This window comes from Chelon labrosus (genome assembly GCF_963514085.1).
Source record: "Chelon labrosus genome assembly, chromosome: 22".
In the NCBI taxonomy this organism is placed as follows: Eukaryota; Metazoa; Chordata; class Actinopteri; order Mugiliformes; family Mugilidae; genus Chelon; species Chelon labrosus.
Window position 1 is genome coordinate 18982161 of NC_140355.1, and position 23485 is coordinate 19005645.

The window sequence follows — 23485 nt, forward strand, 5'->3', positions numbered from 1 at the left end:
TCAGCGGACTAGAAACAGGAAGTGCATTAAGAGCGCAGAAGTGAGATCAATGGAGACGCTCGGTGTGAACGGGGCCCTAGACCGGATCTTCCCAGGACATAAATTAAATCCTGTTCGTGTAGTTTGAATGTCAGCTGCAAATACAAAATATAAATGTGCACCAACTTACCTTCTTAAATCATGAAACATCAGCACGGCAACTTAAATGTCATCTATTTTATTCACAATTATAGAAACATTCATAATAAAAAAAAAAAAAAGGTGCAATCATAAATGCAGTGTTTTATGACATTAAAACGTGAAAAAGAGTTTGAGGGAGCGGTCTTAAAAAGTGTTTCAGAGTTCATCAAGTACAGCGACATCCCCACAAGGTTTCAATTTCAGACATGGAGTTGATTGTGTATTGATTTGATTCCCTTTCTGTTCTGTTCCCCGGCCGGTTGTTTGTTCGGTCGGTCGTCCTCAGAAGCCTCTGTACTCACGTGGACAGGAGCTGGTGAACAGCGGCTCGGCGGGGATCCCGCGCCTTACACAGGAGAAGACGGTTTAGTCGACGGAGAGGGCGACTCTGTTAAATAAACGGTAGCAAAGAGGCGTCTAATACTCACGCCACCATCCGACAGCGGTGCGCCGACAGTCTGGTGTAGGCGTCGCTGATGTCGGTCACGTCTTTGGCGCTCCACAGACGCTCTGCCACGGCGCTGGCACGAGGCCTGAAAGAAGATCTGCCATTAGATGCGTTGGGGTTTAAACTTTTTATTTATTTATTAATTAATTAAGGAATGAAATTAAACTTACCAGAGCCTGGGTGTGAGGTTAGTAGCATCCACATACTCTCCCCACAAACAGGCTTCTCCACCAATCACAAGCTTCTTCTGTGCTTCAGTTCCTGTTTTAAAACGTTAGGCGAGGTCAGGGAGGATTCAACTGGACTAGAGCGATGAATATGTTCAATTTAAATGAATTAGAATTTATGTTTTTTATTCAACAGGCTTACAGGTATTTACACAGGAGCGACAACTCTACTAAGATCTGGTCAAGAGTCAAATAAACCCTGAGCCAAGGCCGTGAGGTTAAAAAAAAGTGTCAACCATTCATCATGCACACACAAACCCTGAAAGTCCTGCGGGTCGACCTTGTAAACGCCCCTCCAGTCCTGGCCGTAGGAGATACGGTTCAGGTACCAGGGAGTGGACAGCAGGGTCTGGTACCCTGACGCCGTAACGCTCGCCATCTCGCTCTGGTATTGCTCCTGGTTTCCTTTCCAAACGTGGATAATTGTGTCTGGTTTCAGCTACACACAGCACACATACAGCAGCACACGGAGGGATGAGCATCAGCGACACAAACAGATCACAGACACTGAGGCCGTTCTTTTTTTTGTTTTTGTTTTTCCTTCTGCTTGTGTTGCTTTTTTTTTTTTTTTTTTTTTTTTTTAAATCATCTACGGAGCATACGCCACATAATCTGGATTTTAGAGAAGCGTCCTTTCATATTCGTTTACGGAGGACCCGGCTGGTGGATTTGAACCCGGGACACTAATGTTATTTTAGGATTTACTGGTGAAATAAATACACCAGGACGGAAACAACGCGTGAAACCACCAACCACACTGCCCCATGTTTTAGCTCGACGTCTGACTGACCTCAGTAAATAAACTGCATGGCCAAAAACAAAAAAAGTCTCCACCTGGATTTAACTAAGCAAATAGGTAGGGGCGTCCTGTTGCGTAATTACTGCATGGGTGATTATCTTTCAGCTGACAACAAGTTATGTAACCCCAACTGATGCAATGAGTAGCTTCTCATTTCTTAAACAACCATGTTGAAAGATCCTGTGGTTTTGGAAAAGATTAGATGGTCAGATGTTTTCTCTGCTTGATGCATGCCAATGATTTGACCCGTCTCAAACAGCTACTAAAATTGGGTTAAGAACTGTCCAACGCATTATTAAAAACTGGAAGGATAGTGGAGAAGAAATGCGGTCGGGAAAAAAAATCCTGATCACTTCAAACTTCATCAAATGGAAGAACAACAAGGATTTTTCTCGTGTTTATCTACGTGAACATAATCATTGTCACAGCTGTGCAGTTTTCCATCATAAACCTGTTGAACAAAATCAACCTCTAATTTTAAATTGATTGGACATGAGACACACAGTTCTTGTGGAAAAACTGACCGTTGAAGTTGAGCGGCTCAACCTTGTAGTACTTCTGCCAGTCCTGTCCGTAGCTAATATAATCTAGGTACCATGGGGCGGAGAGGATGGTGGTGTATCCGGCTGCCGTCACATTGCCCATCTCCTCATTACTCCCGCCACCAATCCACACATGCACTACCGTGTCTGGCTTCAGCTGCAATCGTCAGAAGCCAAGCTAAAGTACTTGAAGTGAGGCGGCTAAAGGAAAGGTTGCGGATTTTTGCTTTCTTGCCGAGGTGGCCGGATGAGAATACCGCAGCACATCTCGTCGTCCGGGTGTTAAATATGAAGCTAGCGTGAGCAGCAAGTCTCGTCGAGTCTAATTAATACATCTCATGTTGATTAAATCACAGAAGATGTGGTTTCACTGGGTTATCTTCTGGCTGCAGGCGTTAGCATTTAGACGAGAGTGGCACTGACATTTTCATCCAACTTTAAGCAAGAAAGCAAATACTTCCACCTTTTCCTTTAATAACAGAGTGAAAAACAAAAAAAAATGACCCATACATGGTGCTTAACTTTCAAAAAATACATGAACATCGTACGTTAGCATAGAAAATCTTACCTTAACTCCATTGTCAAAGACCTCTTGCCAGATCAAGTAACCCTTATTGGTAGCAGCGACAATATTCAAGAGTCTAGCAGGTAAAAAAAAAATTAAATAAATAAAGGTGTTAAAATACAGAATCTATTTAACTGTTTTGCTTTTGGGTGAGGATTTAATTTTTAAATGAGAAAGATACCTCTGGATGTAGTAGGATTCCAGTTTTCTGTAGTCATCTCCAAAGCCTTGCTGTTTCATGAACGCCTGAATGTCCGGGTTGGACTTCCTGCAAGGAGGAGGGAGGGGGGACAAAATCAGCATCTTATTTATTCTGTTGTCTCATATTTGATCCTGAAGAGTGGGGGGTGGAGGGTGGGGTCTCACCAGCACGTGAAGTCCACCTCATCGCCTCCCAGATGGATGTAGGCGTCGGGGAACACGCTGCTGATCTCCTCGAACAGCTGAGTCATGAATTGGTAGGTGGAGTTCAGGATGGGGTTCACCGGTCCGAAGACGCCGTTGGGTTTGGAGCCGGAGTAACAAGGCGTGAGGAGATCTTTTTGTCCTGAGGGAGGAAAACACTTTGATTAAAAAAAATAAAAATAAAAAAAAGCTTTGAGAGTTCGTCGCCATCAACACCCGCAAAACTCACCCTTTCCCCAAGACTGCGTGTGTCCCGGAGTGTCGAACTCTGGAACGACGCGAATCCCCCTCAGGCGGGCGAACTCGATCACCATCTTCACGTCGGCAGGCGTGTACACGTGGGTGTACGGCTGATACGATCCCTGTGGGACAGTTTAATGAGGTGGATTGTGAGAACTAGTACCGCACCCTAGGACAGAAAAACTCCCATCATCAAGCGTCCTTCTTAGAGACCTGCTGGCTCAGCTGCGGGAACGTTCGGCTCAGGTACGGGAAGGACGGGTCGTCGACGATGTGCCAGTGGAAGACGTTGAATTTGTTCATCGCCATCGTTTCCTGCAGGAATGTAAACATTTATTTATACAGTAAATTAAATTAAATTATAAAACTGCAGAAGGACGCTACTGACCAGGTTAGCCAGGAGGACTTTGATGGGGAGAAAATGCCGAGAGCTGTCCAGTAAGATGCCTCTGTGCGCAAACCTGGGAAAGTCACTGACGGACGTCGCGTTGATGCATTTCTGAAAAGAGAGAGAAGTTAAAACCCGGTTCAGATTAGAATTAGAAGCAAGGACGTGGAAACGTTCACAGCGTCCTGTACTTACAGTCCCGTACTCGTCTTCATACACCAACTGGCTGAAGGTTTCCAGACCTGAACATGATTAAAGCAAACACGCGGTAAGGGTTGAAGGAAGGTTTAATGACGGCATAAACTTGAGCAACACGACGATTTTATCTCGCAGGGGCTGACGAGGAGTTTGCAGCGCCAGCGTTTTATCTATACTGCGCCTTTTGAATGCATGTGACAAATGCAAATGTATGCAAAGATAAAATGTTTACAAGGTTAGCCAATAAAGTATATGATCAACTGAAAAACAGCTGTGATTAATATCCGATTAAAAGAAGGTTTGAAACACTCTTTTGTTTGCATTTTTGCTTAGATGAGAAGATCTACAGCCAGGCAACTGTTAGCTAAGAACGGAAGGAAGAAACCGCTCCCAACCAAGACATAGTCCAACACATGAACGTCACATAAAGACACAACCGTTCTCATACTCTACAGTATTATTTCTTTACTGATTGGACCAATTAGATGTTAATTAAAGAGCTTTACAGGCTTTATACTGCCTGGCCAAAAAAAAAAGTCGCCACCTGGATTTCACTGAGCATATAAGTAGGAGCCTCCTATTGGATAATTACTGCATGGGTGATTATCTTTCAGCTGGCAACAAGTTATTTAACCCCAACTGATGCAATGAGTAGCTTCTCATTTCTTGTGGCACATCCTGTGGTCGTGGTAAAGATGTTAGTCTGTTTGAGAAGGGTCAAATCATTGGCATGCATCAAGCAGAGATTGTAGAAACTACTAAAACTGGGTTAAGAAATGTCCAACGCATTATTAAAAACTGGAAGGACAGTGGGGGACCATCGTCTTCCAGGAAGAAATGTGGCCAGAAAACAATCCTGACTGATCGTGATCGGCGATAACTTAAATCAAATCGAAGAGAAACTACAGTAGAACTCAGGGCTGTGTTTAACCACAGAGTCCAGACCTTAACCCCATTGAGAATCTTTGGGATCACACTCTCCCATCATCAATACAAGATCTTGCTGAAGAATTAATGAAACACTGGATGGAAATACATCTGGTGACGTTGCAGAAGCTTATGGAAACAATGCCACAGGGAATGAGTGCTGTAATCAAAGCTAAAAGAGGTCCAACGAAATATTAGAGTGCGAGACGACTTTTTATTTTTTTTGGCCAGGCAGTGTATTAGACATGGCTAGAAAACTTTTTTTTTTTTTGCCATTTCATAAGATAAAAGATTGACTTAAAAGAAAATACACAAAGAACTATGTGCAATAGCGGGAGGAAGAAACATAAATCTTACCATGCAGGGCTCCCCAGACTGTTGGTGCTTTCAGGATGGCAACCGGTTGATCCACCGACAGCTCGTCTGCAGACACAAAGGTGTGTTGTCAAACACATTGTCACGAGCACGTCACGAGTATGAGCATGTACCAGTAAAACAAGGTAAAAAAGTACCTTGTTACATTCAAATGCACCTGCGTATCTATTCAAATAAGAGTATTATCAGAAAAGTGTAAGGGATCCACTGTGGAGATGGTTAGGAATATCTGGTTTAATATAAAGGAAAAAAGAAATGAGCTGCAGTTCATTAGATCATGGTTTTCTTTTTGTTTTTTTAATGTGACATCTTAAAAACATCCATGTAAAATAATAATATTAATGAACCCCAGACACTTTCACCACTCTGTATCATCAGGTCTTTTAGGTTTCATCTTAAACTGTACATAAACCGGAATAAACAACTGGTGAATATTAACTGATCAGCAGGGGCTTGAAGATAACAATGTGCAACTTCCCTTTCTACAGAAGCTTGTCTTCTGATCAGACCCATGTTTTCCACAGAAGTATGCAGATCATGTTACGCTAAACTAAAGGAACTAATATTGCAACATAAAAAAAAACAACATTTTTTGTCTTCCACCACAAAAATACAGTCACACTTTTAGGGACTGAGCCTTTCTCAGAGCCGGTAGACGTGTACATGTTGTAAATCCGGTGATATACACAAGTAAATTAGCAAAATACATACTACTCCCATACTTTAATGAATGGAGAGACTGATTTTAACTACTTCATATAGCGATGACCTTGTTTGTAAATCTGTATAATCTTGTATCTGGAAACTAAAGCTGTGCAAATGTAGTAAAGTGTAAAATATGTGAAATAAACTGAAGTAACAGCATATGTGAACTACATTCTGCGCCTGCGCAGAAGCAACATTTTCCTTTTCATATTTCCAGGAGGAAGAGAGACTCACATGACTCGTCAGAAGTCACTTCGGGGTAGCCGTTACACTCGGAGTCCGGTGATGTGATCCACACATGCAGCTCGGTCAGCTCAGAGCTGCCCGCTCTCCTGTTCTTCTGCTGTTTTTTAGCCCCGGAGCCAAACATGTACTCATAATACCTGTTGAGACAAACAGGCGAGGTGAAGCTGGTCCCTGAACGCACCGCCGTGATTTCCCCCCCAGTCAGATATAAAAACAGAAAAGCTGCTCGTATCCAGTAAATATTAACGTAGCCCCTCACTCACCTCCTGTAGGCGCTCTGCAGGAGGCTGCAGCTCGGACCAGCCGACGAGTCCAGTGCGTCAACAATCCTGAACCTGGAGCCGCTTAACTTGAATGGAATCTGTGAGATCTGCACTTTCTGCGGCAGCGGCCACAAGGAGCCATATTTTGACTCCTGGGCGAACGGCTCCGGCTCTTCTTCGTCGGTGTAGTCGACGTAGTTGTCCTCCAGCTCCCGGCAAACGCCGAGGGCCAGGAAGAACAGCGTAAACTTCACAGCGGTGATCATAGTAAAAAAGACAGACAACAGCAGTCACAAGACCTGTCGCGGACACAGCCGTTTTATGTGGAGAGAGGGGGCGGGGCCTCCAATGCGGAAGTGAAATTTACAAAGCTTTAAAGGCATACTACCGCTATGCCGTAGTTTAAAAAGTCAACGGTCCTTAAATATACATATACGATATACAATATAATTTAAAGTACTTACATGTTTCTTCATTCCGGGAAATTAACATAAAATTTATCTTCCCTATAACTTATCATTTGTTTTAACGTTTTACTTTGAGATCAGATCAACCAAATAACTGGTCACCTGATCTCATGCTGACGTTGCCAGGCAACAAGCAGAGACACCAGGAAGTAACCGCTTTCAAATAACAAATAAATTAAATAAAAATTTCTTTAAAACCACAACTGTTTGTAACATGTCCACCGTGTTTTTGTTAATCTCATTTCAGAGCCCTGTCATTATTATATATTATATCAACAAATTATGATTTTTAACTATAGTTATTTTTAATTTAAGACTCCAACAACTAACTGTGGATTAACACGTTATACTTAATTAAATGGCTGGCCATTGATAACAAAAAATTAATGTATTTTTGTCATCCACACCCTTACAATCTGCAAATCTGATAAAAGCAGCAAACTTTCACATTAATGAAGCTGGAAAACATCACAAACAGTACAACAATAAACGTTTGGGCAGTTTATTTTATAATAAAGTATTATTACTAAGATCTTAATTTAAAGACTTTGCACAGTATATATATATATTAAGTCTGAAATGCATAACGTGGCATAAACAATAAATACACAATACGAGTGCAAGTACCTGAAATTACAGTAATTCAGGCTGACACGTAAGGGGGTTACACAAATTGGGAATAATTTAAAAAACAAGAACATATTCTGTTAACTGAATAAACTAAAACAATTATATGAAACACAATCCTTTCTGTTCTGTCTGAAAGAAAAGACGGTGTATGTGGTTCACAGTGAGACATAATAACAGGATGAACCAGAGGAAAGTTCGCAGAGCTGTCAGGGAACAATTTACTCGTGATGATGTGAAACTTGTTTTGCTGGGTCCCCATAATGTAAACCATTTTACAGCGGTTTAAGCTTTGGGTTTACCAAGTAGTAATCTTGGTCAGAGTAGAGCTTAAGGAAGTTACTGTAGGGCAACGTAATGTCCTCTGAAATTATGGAGACTGTCAAGTTCAGAATCTGCACCGTATTTTATGTCTAGAGTAGACACAGTAAGTAAAGTAATTAATGAGGTGATGAACATAAGACAAATTACAACAAATGTGAAGATTTTGTCATTCTGTGACTCATGTGATAATAAACTGTTTATGTTTTGGACTGTTGGTGGGAAAAACAGATGTTTTTATATTTTTTTTACATTTATTAAGTCACATTTCAAACAATAGACAATCGGCAGAGTCATTTATCATAAAAATAATGAACTAAATGTGGCCAACCTGCAACTAAATCCTCCTTTATGCCTCTAAATGTAAGGACTGCATTCATTCAAATGCATTCATTTTTCCTAGTGTACTGAAAGAAATGGCAAGTCAGAGTAAAATAAATTAAACTTTATTGCCTTGGACTCAAACTCTGTATGCAGCTAAAGGTGAAGCGTATGAAGCTAAGTGCAGACTGCTAAGATGACAGGTATTTGTTTACCTCACTTTCTGTAACTGACATGATGGACTGAGGCGAGTGTCAACCAGCCTGACGAGTTTTACTTTTCTTACCATTAATCATCTGTGACTCCCCTCGTGACTGAGTTATTAACGGAGAAGGGACAAAACTAGTTCTCATTACCTGTTAGTCTTGTGCAACCTGAGTTCCTCATGCTAGTGAAGGACATGTCTTATTAGATCCAACCAAAAACATAATAATTAAAATTGATATTTATGCACAGAGGTGTCAGAGGAGATCAGATTTTTGGAGAAATATTTATCTGACTTTACACAGTCCTACTGATTTAGCTCTTTTGGTGGTAAATCTGGGAGCTGCAGACTCAAAAACAATATGATTTGTGCTGGCACAAAGACTGATCTTAATTATTAATCTGCCCCAACAAACGTAAACCTAATAATGAAACAGATGGAATTATAGAAGATTAGATTCTTCCTGAAAGAAAAAAAAAAAAGAAAAGAGGAGATAAACCTGTCCAATAAAAAGTTAAGACAAAAGTTAGGATCCCTTTAGTGTTAAGAACTGGAATTTACTGAGTTATGAGTTTCCATCAGCCTCCCTACTTCCTACAGTTCTCCATCTTTTAATTATGTAAATGTGTGTATGTATGTATAAAATGGAGACCAGACATTAGAGTTACAAAAAATAAACAGGTCCTTTTACAGGCCTCTCCAGCCAACCACAAACAGAGAGGGGCGTAAAAAGTACTTATTTAACTCTAAGGGCCTGCAAACTAAACATAAAATATGTATTTTACTAATCATTTTACTCTAAAATTTAATTAATCTCTAATCTTTTCCAGATCTGCTAGAATGACTGTATATGAACAGAATACATCCAGTATGCACACACAGATGTTGTCCACTAGGTGTCACTAATGTGACACAATGAAAGTTTTCTTTCTCCTAAACCCAGCTCTCTGTGATCATATACACCGATTAGGCATAACATTATGACCACCTTCCTAATATTGTGCCTCCAAAACAGTTGTGACTCATCAGAGAATGGACATGGGCCTTCTGAGGGTGTCCTGTGGTGTCTGGTAACAGGATGTTGTTAGTGGTGGTGCCTTTGAGTCCTATGGGTTGAGATACTTAATCAGTTTGGGATCTAGTGAATTTGGAGGCCAGGTCTTGTTGCTGTTCTTTGTGTTTTTTTTGAGGAGGAGTGTTATTGCTAAGGGGTGGGGGTAAGTGGGTGCTACATGTCTAAGTAACATCCACAAGAATGCATGAATCAAACAGTTTCCCAGCAGTTTCCCAGCAGTTTCCCAGCAGAACATTGAATTGTCACAAGATGGTTAATGCTATATTTACTTTTCCTGTCAGTGGTTTTAATGTTGTGGCTGATCGATGTAAATAAACCAATTAAACACAATTAGTATATCTTGAAAATGTAAAATTAAAACCCAATATATGTGTAAAAAAGATAGGGAAGCTGTCTAACAGTGCTATAACTGAGGACATACTTGTTGTTTATAATTTGTTATTTCAGAGTTTTGTCACATATTTCTAATAAGGTTTAAAAAAGTTTGTTTTCTATTTAAATAGCAGCAATAAGAAAGTAATGAATGCTTATTAATTTAATTTAATCCATGATTTCGTGATGCCTTCAGGTCCCGTACATCCCATACCCACTAGGTGTCCCTCCTGTCACACATACGACACATTCACCGCCTCCTCTCTAACACTGAATAGTGTTACTCTGTCTTGATGGGAACAGAAACTGGATGCGAGTCTGCAATCACCACAACACATGAGCACATCACACACACACACACACACACACACAAACAAACAAAATAACAACAACACAATGGCCTCAAGGGTCCACTGAGGGGCTCGGTCACAGCCAAACGGGCCGTCAACAGGGACCACAGATGTGAATCACACAAACGAGCTCATGGGATAAAGTTGGACTTCCCGTTCTGGGCTGACCAGAAAACCCACAGTGCCTTTATGATGCTATAGGACTAAACGTTTAAATAACCGTGACTCAAACTTGGTGGTATTTCCTATATGGTATACTGTCGTGAAATGTGTCATGATCCCACAAAGAAAAACAAAACAACAAATGTCTCTGGGGGTCTGATTACAATTCTGGATCTGGGTTAACTTAAAAATAATCTTGTAAAATAAAAATAAAGACATCTGTGGCTCATGTTTCAGGCTCATATAGTGACATTTTAACCAAAATAATGACTCATTTTCTAATGTTTTGAGAGTTTTCTACTAAGACCTAAAGAGGTGAATTAACACAGGTTTTGACAATAAAACTATGAAACATAAACCGTGGATTAAAGGTAGTTAAACCACTTAAAGCTTCTCACATTATTGCAGCAGTCAGAATTTAAAAAATCCTCACTTAAATAAATGATCTCTTTGCTTTTTGCCTTTTTTACGCAACTGAAAAATAGCTCTACTTTCTTTTAAGAGGGGAGGGGAGGGAAGGGGGGGCTGCCTCGGGACACCACATCTACATGCATACACCCCTCTTTGTCTCCCTGCACGAGGTGACGATCCTCCCCCTTCCTCGCTGTAAACACACCCATTGATTTGAGTGAGAGAGAGAGAGAGAGAGAGAGAGAGCGAAGAGGGAGCGCAGCAGGAGGAGGAGGACCGTCGCAGAAAGCAGCGGAGCAGCAGCGGCGCAGGAGAGACGAACATCCCCCCGGCTCATCCCTCACCTCAAACGATCCTTTATTTACAATCCGAGCGAGGAGAGAGCAGGTGAAACGGACTCGTCTTCACCGACTACCCCCTGCCCTGCATACGTTTTTTTTTTTTAAATTCTTATTATTTCTCGGGAATAACCAAGGAGTTCCACTCCCCGAGCGCACGGCTTGCATCGTGGCTCTTTCAGAAGTGGCATGTTCGAGGGATACGGCGGACGCAATTGAACTCCTGCTTTCACCCAAAGAGGTAAAAATAAATAAATGAATAAATAAAAATGACAATAAATCACACATATGTAAGATGTTTAATCTTATTAGTAGATTGGTTTGAGTTAAAAACGGCCGCGTCTCCTTCTGAAAGCATGATGAGGAGGAGGAGGAGGAGGAGGCTGTGTCTGAGACAACAGAGAGCAGGAGAACAAGCTGATTGTCTCATATCCTCCTTTTACACTTATTTATATCATTGATCAGTGTTTTGTTGTTCGTGCATTTTTAAAAATGCTTTTATAAATATATATATTTATATGTGCCAGTACACATTTTAACACCTCCAGTTTGACTATCAGCTCAGTCCTGTTAATAATTCTGCAAACATTCACATGAATAGCTGCCGTTCTCTTCTCTTTGTTTTGGGTCTTTTCTCTTTTTTTTTTTGTAGTTTCTCTCTTAGTAGCAGATGTACAGAACCGGGTTCACATAAGCGCAGTGTTTACTTTTGAAGTGTCTCCCTCCCATCCCTCCTCCTGACTTCCATGGTTGACTGTGAACACCTGGCAATGATTTGGAGGCAGGCTGCAGCCAGCCAGGCCTCGGAAAGAGAGACAGAGAGACAGAGAGAGAGAGAGAGACAAGAGTCCAGAGGCTGCATGCATGTGTGGAGCTTTTCCTGATTGTGTGCCTGTGGATCTTGGTTTCTGTGAGAGGGGCGAGGATGACAAGTCTTACGGGCGTCCAGCTAACACTAAGACACGCGCCTTCTCTGGCACTGCTGGCATTGTACCTACTCTGGTGGCAGGAGACAAGTCTGGGAAGTCAATCAAGAGCGACTCATGAAGCCACAAGTCTATTTCATGGCTGCGATGAGTGGTTGTATTTATCAAATTATACTTAGTAAATCTGTAAATATCTAAAAGTCTGGTCTATCTGTTGTTTTGTCTGAAAAACGTCATCAGGAAGTGAAGTTACTATGAAGCGGGACAAAAGGAAGCAGCAAATCCTTATTTGATTTCCACTTTTGCTTATGAAAGAAGCCAAAAAAATAAATAACTAGGGCATCAGTTCAAATCTAAAAAGATAAAAAGAATATGTAAACTGAGTCTAAGCAGGAACCTCTGCAGTTCCTGCTGTTCGTATTTCCTCATACATGTCATGTAAATAATCCCCTTTGCATATCAGGTTGCACTTCTCTGGTAAACTAACTAAGTAAATTTGCCAAGATGTTTATTTATTTTTTGCAAGATTACGCACTAATATTCAACTAACAGTCAGAATAACAAGGCCTCGATCAGATCGAGAGGGGTGGAAACACTTCAACTGCTGGTTTCTCTCCGGTTGGAATAAGTCCATTCTTTCTGAGCACGTTTGCTCCACGTGGGGTAAACGTCAGGTGACGTGATGAGGAGGAACAGAAACACGGAGGTAGCATAACAGCCAGTTGTTCAGATAAATGTTGAAACGAAGCCTGAGTCCAGCAACGCTGAAAACTCTGACTGATGTTACTGGGCGTGTAGACGCGTAACATCTTATCAGATCGTTGTATTTAGCGTCCGTGTAAACAGTTAAACTGTAATCTCTGATATGATTGATTCCAGTCAGGTGGAACAAATATTATCCACATAAATGTCGACCAGGTTACGATAACTACTCCCTAAAACTTTAAGCATTCCTTCAAGTGAGGAAAGTTTTGACTTGTCAGTGTCTAAATGCTGTGCACGTTAACCGCAAGCAACAACATTAAAGCAATAATTTAAGCAGTGATGTCTGATTTCTGCATTACCTCTACTTATTGTAGATGTTTTAGGTACAGTTTTACCACTTAAAGGTTAGTCGAGCGTTAGAATTAAATAAAACATTTGCAAAAATCCATGCCCCCTGACAGGAACCCACGAACACGAGGAGTTCAGGACCTCTAGCCTTTGTTGGTGGTTCAGGTTTTATCATTTAATATGCAAAAGTATCCGGTTTCCTATTCTTGAGTGAGCAAAATGCACAATAATAATAACCCAAGCAGATCGCCTCTATGTATGGGGGCGGTATTACCCTCATTTAAAGTGAATAAAGTTAAATAAAAAAGCTTTTCTAATGGTTTAGAACACGTCCTCTTAGACATTTTGAAATTCTTGACTGTCGTTTGGACCACAGGCAAAAATGTTTCTGTCATTTCTGAGAACGAGGCCGTGTCATGCTTTGCCATTATCAAGATGAGATAATGGCAAAGCATGACGCGGCCGTTTTCAGAGAAACTCTGGAAGTCAAGAGCACCGAAACTGCACTCCACGTTTTTTCAGCAGAAGGAACATTTGCCTCTTTTTTCGCGGCGTCGCTTAAATGTTGTTAACAAATTAATTACAGTTTTATCACTGTCTCAACCCCCGGTGAGAAAATCACCACACTGCGTCAGCCTTTGCCGTGTAATGATCCGCTGATTCTCAAACCCGGTCGGGCGAAGGTTACACTTATTAACACGCTAATTATTAGCACATGCCCTCCAATTTAGTGCCTGGCTTATTAGGGCCGCTCATTCAAATCGAGTTATTTACAGTTGTGATCCTGAGCTTTGTGTGTGTGTGTGTGTGCGTGCGAGCGTGTAGGAGGTGACATGTGCAGGTGAGAGACACGGCGAGGATATTCTCATTATAGCTGAGCCGGAGGCCAGGGGATGATGGGTTGCCAGTTTTGTCACCGCTGGAATGTAATAAATCTTGTTGAACCAAGGTTGCAGCTGGTTTTGCGTTTCATTAACTTGTGATAAATAATATTCGTCCTCGTATTGTTACGGAAACGCTCCTATATTTTAAAGAGACTCTTTAAGAGTGGAATCCGAGAATACTGGCGCAACATTTACCTGTGTTTTATTGCCTTTTAATAATGATTGACGATTGTTGTTTTAGTTCATTTCGTCCTGTCACGTTCATATGAGTTATTTAAACTCAACATCGAACCTGAACTGTCCTTGTTGAGTCGCTCAGAGCAGAAAAACAAGAGTCTGCAGCCGTGCTAGCGGCCGTGAGGGGCTGAATTTAGGCTCAACATTACTTTAAGCTAAATGCTAACATCAGTATGCAAACATATTCAAACCGGCCAACGCTGAAATTGTTAAAACCAGAAAAAAAACAATCCATGCAAACGTTGACAGCTGCATCAGAGGCCTTATCCTCCCAGGATCATGAACGAAATTCAGTTAATTCAGTATTCTCTGAGATATAAAGCTAAAGCTATGAGTGGCACTGCTCACCAGAAATCCCCATTGGACTTGTATTTGTACCTGCAGGGTTCAGGCCTGATTGCTTATTCATGAGACTGCATTCTGAGGATTTTTGAGCAGATGACGCAACTTAAGGAAAATGGAAACTGCCCCCTTCTCTCCGCAGATCGGGCCATAAAAGAATCTTTCATGACACACAGGAACTTTTGAACTCTCTTGAAAGGAAAAGCTTTCTTTTTGAGCATCAAACACCTGTAGATCTGTAGAACATTTGCTTACTGGCATAGCTGGACCTATTTCACTTTCACGGGATTATGTTTGTGAGAAGCTGTTAAAGCCCGAAAACCTTCAAAAACGCTCACACCTTTTGGTGCATACAGATGAATACAGTTCAAAGCTGTGAAGCTCCACAGAGTCGGTTATTATTGAGCATATAAATGGAGGGCAGAGGAATAAATCATGCTGCGGGAATCTTTTTAAATGGTTTTTCCAAACCTCTTTTGCATTGGAATCCTTGGAATTCATGGTAACTGGCAGGTTGCACGTTGTCCATGCTTGCAGCTGTTTGCTAGCAACAAGCGTGTGTCGATACTAAAAAGGAATACATATGGCACGGGGGAGGTTTACTCTTAAATGATCTTCTATCAAAATATCAGCAGAGACCTATAGTCTGTGGAGCAGGCCAGAAACATTAAAAAGTCTGTTCAAAGAATGTGTCAGCTGTTGATTTACAAGGTCAGACAGGGACTCTCTGTAAATAGAGCGCAAGACTTGACACTTGACATGACTAGAAATTGGGTGGAACGAAAGCGAGCTCCGAGAAGGGAGTTGCAATTTTCTGGAAGCAACTTTTGTGCATTTCTCAGAGGCTTAAAAGAATCCTGCTGCTTAGGGTGTTCTCTGCAAAAGGGACACTTACTTACCAAATCATGCCATCTCTGATAGAGGGGAGATTAGCTTTGCTCACAGCTGAAAAGTGGAGTTATTTTCTACTTGACCTTCATAACTCCCAGATGTGTGCTGTTTTGCAATTTGTATTCACGTCATCTCTGGCTAAATGTTATTCTCTTAAAGATTTTTACTCTTTATCCAAAAACGATTCATCCTGTCACGATATCCAAGCTGAGCTTTGTTGTATTTTAGCATCTTTATCAGTGTGTACTTGTGCAGTCAGTTAGTGAGTGTATTTAAAAGATTAAATACTTAATGTCATGAAATGCATTAATTCATTCCTTTTTTGTTTCAGGATTCAATGAAAATGTCCGTGTGCGTCCATGAGAACCGGAAATCCCGGGCCAGCACTGGCTCGATGAACATCTACCTTTTCCACAAGTCCTCCTATGCCGACAGTGTCCTCATGCACCTCAACTCTCTACGGCAGCAAAGGCTCTTCACGGACGTCCTGCTTCACGCTGGCAGCCGCTCCTTTCCTTGCCATCGTGCTGTGCTGGCTGCCTGCAGCCGTTACTTCGAGGCCATGTTCAGTGGCGGTCTGAGGGAGAGCCAGGCCAGTGAGGTGGACTTCCGCGACTCCATCCACCCAGAGGTTTTAGAGCTCCTGCTCGATTACGCGTACTCGTCACGCGTGGTCATCAATGAGGAGAATGCAGAGTCACTACTGGAAGCTGGGGACATGTTGGAGTTTCAGGACATTCGTGACGCTTGCGCTGAATTCTTAGAGAGAAACCTTCATCCGTCCAACTGTCTTGGAATGCTGTTGCTGTCTGACGCCCATCAGTGTACCAAGCTGTCAGAGCTCTCCTGGGGTATGTGCCTCAGCAACTTCCCTGCTATTTGCAAGACAGAGGACTTCCTCCAACTGCCCAAAGATATGGTGGTGCAGCTTCTGTCACACGAGGAGCTAGAAACAGAAGATGAGAGACTTGTTTATGAAGCTGCCCTTAACTGGATCAACTATGACCTGGAAAGGAGGCACTGCCATTTACCAGAGCTCCTGAGAACCGTCCGCCTTGCCCTGCTGCCGGCCATCTTTTTAATGGAGAACGTCTCAACAGAAGAGCTAATCAACGCCCAGGCCAAGAGCAAGGAGCTGGTGGATGAAGCCATCCGCTGTAAGCTGAAGATCCTGCAGAATGACGGTGTTGTAAACAGCCCATGTGCTCGACCAAGAAAAACCAGCCATGCGCTCTTTCTTCTGGGCGGGCAGACTTTCATGTGTGACAAGTTGTACCTGGTGGACCAGAAGGCCAAAGAGATCATCCCAAAGGCTGACATCCCCAGCCCCAGGAAGGAGTTCAGCGCCTGCGCTATTGGCTGCAAGGTGTACATCACTGGTGGGAGAGGCTCAGAGAATGGTGTGTCCAAAGATGTATGGGTCTACGACACTGTCCACGAGGAATGGTCGAAGGCAGCGCCCATGCTCATCGCCAGATTTGGCCATGGCTCTGCAGAGCTGAAACACTGCCTCTACGTCGTAGGGGGTCACACTGCAGCAACTGGCTGCCTCCCAGCTTCTCCGTCAGTGTCACTCAAACAGGTGGAGCAGTTTGACCCTGTGGCAAACAAGTGGACCATGGTGGCTCCTCTTAGAGAAGGCGTGAGTAATGCGGCGGTAGTCAGCGTCAAGCTCAAGTTGTTTGCCTTTGGAGGAACCAGCGTCACCCACGACAAGCTGCCCAAGGTGCAGTGCTACGACCCGCAGGAGAACCGATGGACTGTGCCTGCATCCTGCCCGCAACCATGGCGCTACACAGCTGCAGCCGTGCTGGGCAACCAGATATTCGTCATGGGCGGGGATACCGAATTCTCAGCATGCTCAGCGTACAAGTTCAGCAGCGAGACCTACCAGTGGACTAAAGTGGGGGATGTGACGGCCAAGCGGATGAGCTGCCAGGCCGTGGCATCGGGAAACAAACTGTATGTGGTGGGTGGGTACTTTGGCACACAGCGGTGTAAAACTCTGGACTGCTATGACCCCACACTGGATTCGTGGAACAGCATCACAACTGTGCCATACTCACTCATTCCTACTGCGTTTGTCAGCACCTGGAAGCACCTACCTGCTTGAGCAACAAACCCTTGATCTGCACCCTCTCCATGAGGTAAGCTCTACGACTAATGGCACCGATTTTACACAGAGTACTAGCCTCTTGTGGTTCCTCAGTACTGATAAATATTGTTACAGTTAAGGTTCTGAGTTGGGATCTCTTAGGTGTTTTCCGGAGATTTCCAAAATAGTCTTGTCAGCAGAAAAGAGAAGGAATACCCAGGGGAGGGAGGGTAGACCAGTGGGGAGAATTGATAGGGGCTTGTGTGTGTTAGTTAAGTGAGTTATGTGGCTGTGGGGATGGGCTGAAGGACAGAGAGGGTAATTGAAAGAGAATAGGATACTTTTATAGCTCCTGTGGGGGAAATCTTTCTAAGTGGGAAAAGGGGGTCTGCCAATTAGACAAGCCTCCACACCAGCAGGCTACAACACTCTGGCGGGGCTAATCCACTCTCAGTTGCCTTCCTTTGATGAGGTTATGGTCTTTACGCCGGGTGAGAGGGAGGCAAGCCTGCGACTCACGCAGTGTCGGAAACCATTCATCATCACTTACAAGCAGAGGAAACTGAGAGAAGTGGCAGCGAGGGGAAGTGAGGATTGAGAGTTGTGGAGTTCCACAGCGTCAGCCCTACCCCTCGACAGTCTCTTCTGCTTCCGTCTATGTCTTCATGGCCTTATTCTAACTCCAGCTCTGATGATAAACAGGCCAGACGTATGTGGAGCATGGTTAGTCAGCTGGCAAACCTGATCTTTCTGCACACTGCAGGGTCACGATCACATCACATCACACAATCCCTACACTGAGGCTCCCACATAGACCCATGGAGACAGTCCTTTCCATTTTTCATTGCATTTTTTTAAATGGCTTGCAGCCCTTAGCTCCTGAAAATTCAAAGGAGAGCAATGTAGAGTGACTCCCCAGCTGTCCAGCTCTGCACCGTCTCCCATTTGATAATGCCAGGAAACAGTTCTGAGCAGCTTCACCGCTGCAACACTCTGATGTTCCTCCTCTCTGCAGGATGGAATATTTTTTTAAGACTTATTATTCCCTTTCTTTTCAGTGACTCATCTCTGAAAAGAAGAGACAGAACCGAAAGGTTTGCACTACTTCGAGGCCAGTGCAACACAGTGTTCAGTGAAGCGAATAATCCTGCCAGTAATTTAATACAGAATTTGTTTTTTTGTGTGCCTGCCTGTCATGGCAACTGACAGTCTACTCACTGAACGTAGGGAAGAAGTGGAGGAATGGTAACGGAGGCTGACTGTTAAGGAATGAAAGGGAAAGGAAGGAAGTTAGACCTCACAGAGGGAGACTGTGAGAGCAAAAAGAAGTTCTCTCTCCTAGGGGAACAATTCAAACTTGTCTGGGATTCTTCCTTTTCAGATGTTTTTTTTTTCAGTGGGTGTAAATGGTGGCCACATTTACAGGATGAATGCTGGGGATTTCGGTGATCTGATGAGTAATTAAGTGCAGCCGTTGACTGTTTAAGTCAATGGAAATATGAAACTGATTTCAGTGTGTCTTTAAGACCAGAAAATGGCCTGAAAGAGTCTAGATATCTAGATTAAATGGGTTTACATGCACTTTAGACTAAAGTAAGATATTTAGCGATATGCAGAATCTGTAGGGAAAGATTAAGACTTTACTAGCTTTCTGGCGTCTGTTTGTAGTCCCAAGTAGTATTGACCAATCACATTTCTTTGGTTGCATACAGTTAAACAGTTCTTCCTCTTCTAGTGAGCATAAGAGGCTGAACTCCTAGACGAGTGGCATTTGTCAAGCAAACACCTCAAACTGAATTTCAAACTGTTAACTGAACGTAAACATGCGTTGACTCTCAACTCCCCATCTCTGGTCTCAAGTTACTAGTTGGACTGTAAACAATGACCGGCAAACAGGACATTCAGCCTTAGCGTAGATTATCATTAGCATTATCGGGACATCTCCTAGCTTCACCTGACACCTCCAAAACAGATAGTGATGGTGTTTAGATAGTTTTCCGTAATGTCAGACTGGATTTGCAACGAATGGCCAATGAGCTCAGCTTTGAATCCAGGAGGTTAGCAATCCTGGCCAAGAAATATTTAGCATTTTTTAAACAGATATAACATTTAAAATACTTGGCAGATTAATAGGTGAATCTTGTTGGCTTCAGATATAGCTAAATTACGCGCTTACAGTTAAGCTAAGCTAAGCTAAGCTAAGCTAAGCTAATATCCTGGTTCTAAATTTGAATTCAGACTACAGTTATGGGAAAAGTCTCAATCTTTAAATGTCCAAATTCTTTAAATGTCCAAATCAGGTGGAAGTGAATTTGATTAATTTGGGAAAATAAGAAGTTGTTTACTATTCTGGAGTCAAACGGGGTCGTGTTGACGACAAATATCCATATGAATAGCCCTCTCTTATGGGACTCAAAAACAACTTAGGTGGACATTTTTGGCAGCAAGTTGCGATATGTTTGCTGATGTTTTCATAGAAGGTCGGTTGATGAATTGCAATTTAGCTGAATAGAGTTTTTTGTGTTATTGTGCACACCACTTCCCATGTCTGGACATTTCTGGATTTCAAGTAAATTCCTAAGACATGATCGCCGTGCCCTCTCGGTCGATCCAATCTTCGTGCAAGAAAGGTTTATTTGTTCACTCATCACGTGCCCATCCTCCGGCAACAGCATGGGAAAAGCCCACCTCCGCGCGGAGACGACACAGTTTCACATTCACATTTAAAAAAACAGCAAGGGCTGCCAAGCGTGTGATGTACAGATAGGAGCGTATTAAGTAAAAGCTTTAAAAATGGAAAGGTCAAAGTGAAACTCTTGGAGTAAAACACAGGCAGGAGTGAAAAGTGTAGAAGTCTGAGGCGGAGATAAGAAGCTGGATGGAGGCCAGGCTGTGCTGTGGAAACGGAGTGGGCGGATTTACCAAATGTATTAGTCTAGCAGTAGAAACAGGGTGGACACATTAGAGAGACCTGTGCAGTGTGATGATATATATATAAGCTCTGAAGTGTGTGGTTTATTAGATCATAGCGAGGAACTAAAATGCAATCCAATACAACATATGTCAACAGAAATACCAGCTTCCACCCTGACTCTCAAAGAGAGAGAAAGGGTTTTGAGCAGCTTTACGTCTGATCTTTGTTCCCCTAGATGTGTTTCTGCTCCTTTTGTACTTCTTCTTTTAAATAATTCAAGGAGTCACCTTTTTAAAAGGTTCAGTTTGCTTTCAGGCATCTCCGCACATCTTATTAGCCTGTTTAACAAGCCATTCTTTTCTCTTCCTTTAGATTTCCCTGTTTTGCATCATCTACTGGTCTCCCAACTGTGAAGAAGAAGCACCACATTCTCCGAGCAGTGATGTACAGACACCCGCATTCATTTTTGACGTCGCAGAAGCCAGAAGCCAGAGGCGGGAGGCGGGAGGCCGGACACTTCAACCGGGGGGGAAGATGCCATCTCTCGTTTCTGGGAAAGGAAGCCGAGGCGTACGCGCAAAAGAAACCAAACAAAAACTGCTGCTTGTTATCCGAGGCGCAAACTCCTCCACCTTGTGTGGCACACCAGCCTTCGCTTTCACGCTGCCGTAGGAGCACCGCAAACATATCACACAACCTGCATTCGTCCCATTTAGTCATGACAGGCTTGTGAGGATCTGTGTTGATGTTTTTCTCTATGGTAACAATTATTAAAATAAAAAAAAAATACTGTATAGCATGATGTTTAGATTGAAGAAGGGGGAATGCAATGATCGGTGTGCTAAAGAACAAAAGACTGAATATAGGTTTATTAAAAAAAGGCACAATGAAGGAGCAAATCCCCACTTCTATACACTCTAAATAAGTTTGCATTTTCTTTTAATTACTTCAAACTCCTCTGACACAGAGACCTCTGCCTCTTATGAAGGCTTTTGCTGTCACTGCGAGTCACGAGGTGTTGATGACCGACACCAGCTGAGGTTGAGGAGGACAGGGCCGAGGAGGGGGGGGGGGTGGGGGGGGTCGAGGTGCCTCCAGGTCTCGACCTTACATGTTTGCTGTTTTGCAGTGACGCATTAGCGCCCTCCCGTTCACCAACCCGCCGCACGCGCCGCTACGGGAGGAGCGCCCGTCACATTGAGCTGTATACTTAAATGCTGCAAAAGACCGGCTGTGCTTCTGTTATTCTGATAAAAGCAGCGGCATGTTCACTCGTAGTGATTCCGTAAAAAACTGGCATGAACTCCTCTCTCTGTGGTCGCGGAAATCCTGTCACCTTAACACAAACTGAGAATCTCATCAGTTTCTTCTTGCTGCAATGTAGTCTTAATTTATATGGCAACGGTTACTCTGTTCTGTAATATGTTTAATCCTATTTATTTCTTCTCTGCCTGCATTCTAATGTGAATGTATGTTTTTTTTTTGTTTTGTTTTTTTTGGGTTGTGTCATGCATGGCCAGGTGTTGTGTTCTATTTGATCTCAGTGGGGCTGCATTTTGCACAGTTCAGTCTTTCCCAGGAGGAACTCATTCTTTTAAAAGACACGGAGGTGCACCTCAGTTATTTCCGAGTGCGGATGGAAGGAGGAAGAGCGGCTCGCGTTACTGGTGACGCGAAGCAGTCGTTAGTAAAGGGTCCCCACCGCGTGAAATACTGCGTCTGACGGATTTCTTTTTAGGCTCCAACCTGGGTCCAAACCTGCCTTAAATCGGCCCAATGTGGAGCCAAAGCGTACCAATGAAACGAGATAAAAGCTAAGGTTGAACGGCGCAGTGTGTGACCCGTTAACTGGGAGGGACCCGGACGTGGTCAAGGGGTCTTTGCAGCTGTCCTTCCCGAGGACAGCTGGAGGACATGTGCTAACTTAGCTCCTCCGAGTGTAAAAGTCTTCTTTACCATTGCATCGAGAAAAGACGGCAGACACCACAGTGCTTTTTCACCATAGTGTCATTGATGCACATAAACAAAAATAAAAAAACAAAAATATTGCTCATGAAGACCAAAAAAGAAAAAATGATTAAAAAAAAAAAACGGTGAATGTCTTAAAAAAACAACAACTTGCATATGAAATGCTTATAATCAGTGTTTTTGTCTGTGTCCGTCTACTAAACATTGACATTTTACAATTGAATATTAATGGACTCATTGAATTTCAATGTAAGAGGTGATGTTTTGGTGGAATGTGTGTTTTTTTTTTCTTTGAAAAAAAATGTCACGGACTCATGAACTGAAATCTTTTGAGTGTGGTGGTAGTGGCGGCGGTGGTGGGGAGGAGGAGGAGGAGGTAAAGTGGCTAACGGCCCCTTTAATTCTAGTTCACCTCCTCAAGCCACCCAAAAGTTCCTTTCATTAGTGGGACCTCTGCGGAGACCATTGTGACCTCGTCCAACCGCCGAACACAGAGCCTCCAGCCCCACCAATCAGATAAGAGCATTTCTTTCCCCGCAGAGCGCGCGTTTCCCCGGCAACAGCGAGTAATGAATGCCCCTTCAATTTGCACCTAATTGCTGAGTGGCATTTCCCATTTCTGCTCTTGCCCTCCTCTTATCCTCGGCCTCAAGATTCGAGCGAGGTATCCCGCTTCAAAAAAAAAAAAGACAAAATTGGACAGAAAACACTGTTGCCGTGCATCCGTTTCTTTTTTTTTCCCTCTCTCTCATCATGTAAGAGTTTAATTTCTATTTTTTAAGGCATTATTTTGTACATGTGACCTTTTTCACAATGTGAAATTTCATGGCTAATAAACATTAAGAGTTTTTTCCTCTTGACTGTAACGCGTCGCCTCTTTTCTTGTTTTTTATTTAATTCTAAGGGAAGCAGATAATTTGTCGGCACGTATCAACGTGAAAAGCCAGATTTAGAAGTGGGAAGCGGCACCGTCGGGTGTTTTCTCTCCTTCTTGCTGCATGTTTCGCATATTTAAGCT

General features: G+C 42.8%; 2 protein-coding genes across 3 annotated transcripts; one reads left to right on the forward strand and one right to left on the reverse strand.

Annotated features, from left to right (window-relative positions):
* Window positions 1–67: 67 nt before the first annotated feature.
* hexb (hexosaminidase B (beta polypeptide)) lies at window positions 68–6826 on the reverse strand. 2 transcript variants are annotated; one of them, XM_084572535.1, is made up of 14 exons: window positions 6509–6826; window positions 6234–6382; window positions 5277–5342; window positions 3990–4036; window positions 3795–3905; window positions 3620–3721; window positions 3396–3528; window positions 3128–3308; window positions 2943–3029; window positions 2765–2837; window positions 1114–1294; window positions 799–889; window positions 609–713; window positions 68–526 (listed from the first exon to the last, which is right to left on the reverse strand). In XM_084572535.1, the coding sequence occupies exons 1-14, from the start codon at window positions 6772–6774 to the stop codon at window positions 463–465; spliced, it is 1656 nt and encodes a 551-aa protein (XP_084428661.1). In that variant the 5' UTR covers window positions 6775–6826; the 3' UTR covers window positions 68–462. The 2 variants fall into 2 exon arrangements, with proteins under 2 accessions (XP_084428661.1, XP_084428662.1); XM_084572536.1 differs by lacking the exon at window positions 1114–1294 and adding an exon at window positions 2179–2353 and having other exon boundaries at window positions 79–526.
* A 4454-nt stretch (window positions 6827–11280) lies between these two features.
* enc1 (ectodermal-neural cortex 1) lies at window positions 11281–21543 on the forward strand. Its single transcript, XM_084571803.1, has 3 exons — window positions 11281–11398; window positions 15822–17637; window positions 20872–21543. Exon 2 carries the CDS (start codon window positions 15828–15830, stop codon window positions 17601–17603), a length of 1776 nt encoding a protein of 591 aa, XP_084427929.1. The 5' UTR covers window positions 11281–11398; window positions 15822–15827; the 3' UTR covers window positions 17604–17637; window positions 20872–21543.
* The last annotated feature ends 1942 nt before the right edge of the window (window positions 21544–23485 follow it).

Bases quoted from the DNA above. Each gene is read 5' to 3' on its own strand.
- hexb (XM_084572535.1), bottom strand. From the start codon at position 6,774: ATGATCACCGCTGTGAAGTTTACGCTGTTCTTCCTGGCCCTCGGCGTT. The intron at 3,906-3,989 runs GTAAGTACAGGA...CTCTCTTTTCAG, and splicing joins ATGAAGACGAGTACGGGACT to AAATGCATCAACGCGACGTC. The intron at 3,030-3,127 runs GTGAGACCCCAC...TCCTCCTTGCAG, and splicing joins GAGGTGGACTTCACGTGCTG to GAAGTCCAACCCGGACATTC.
- enc1 (XM_084571803.1), top strand. From the start codon at position 15,828: ATGAAAATGTCCGTGTGCGTCCATGAGAACCGGAAATCCCGGGCCAGC.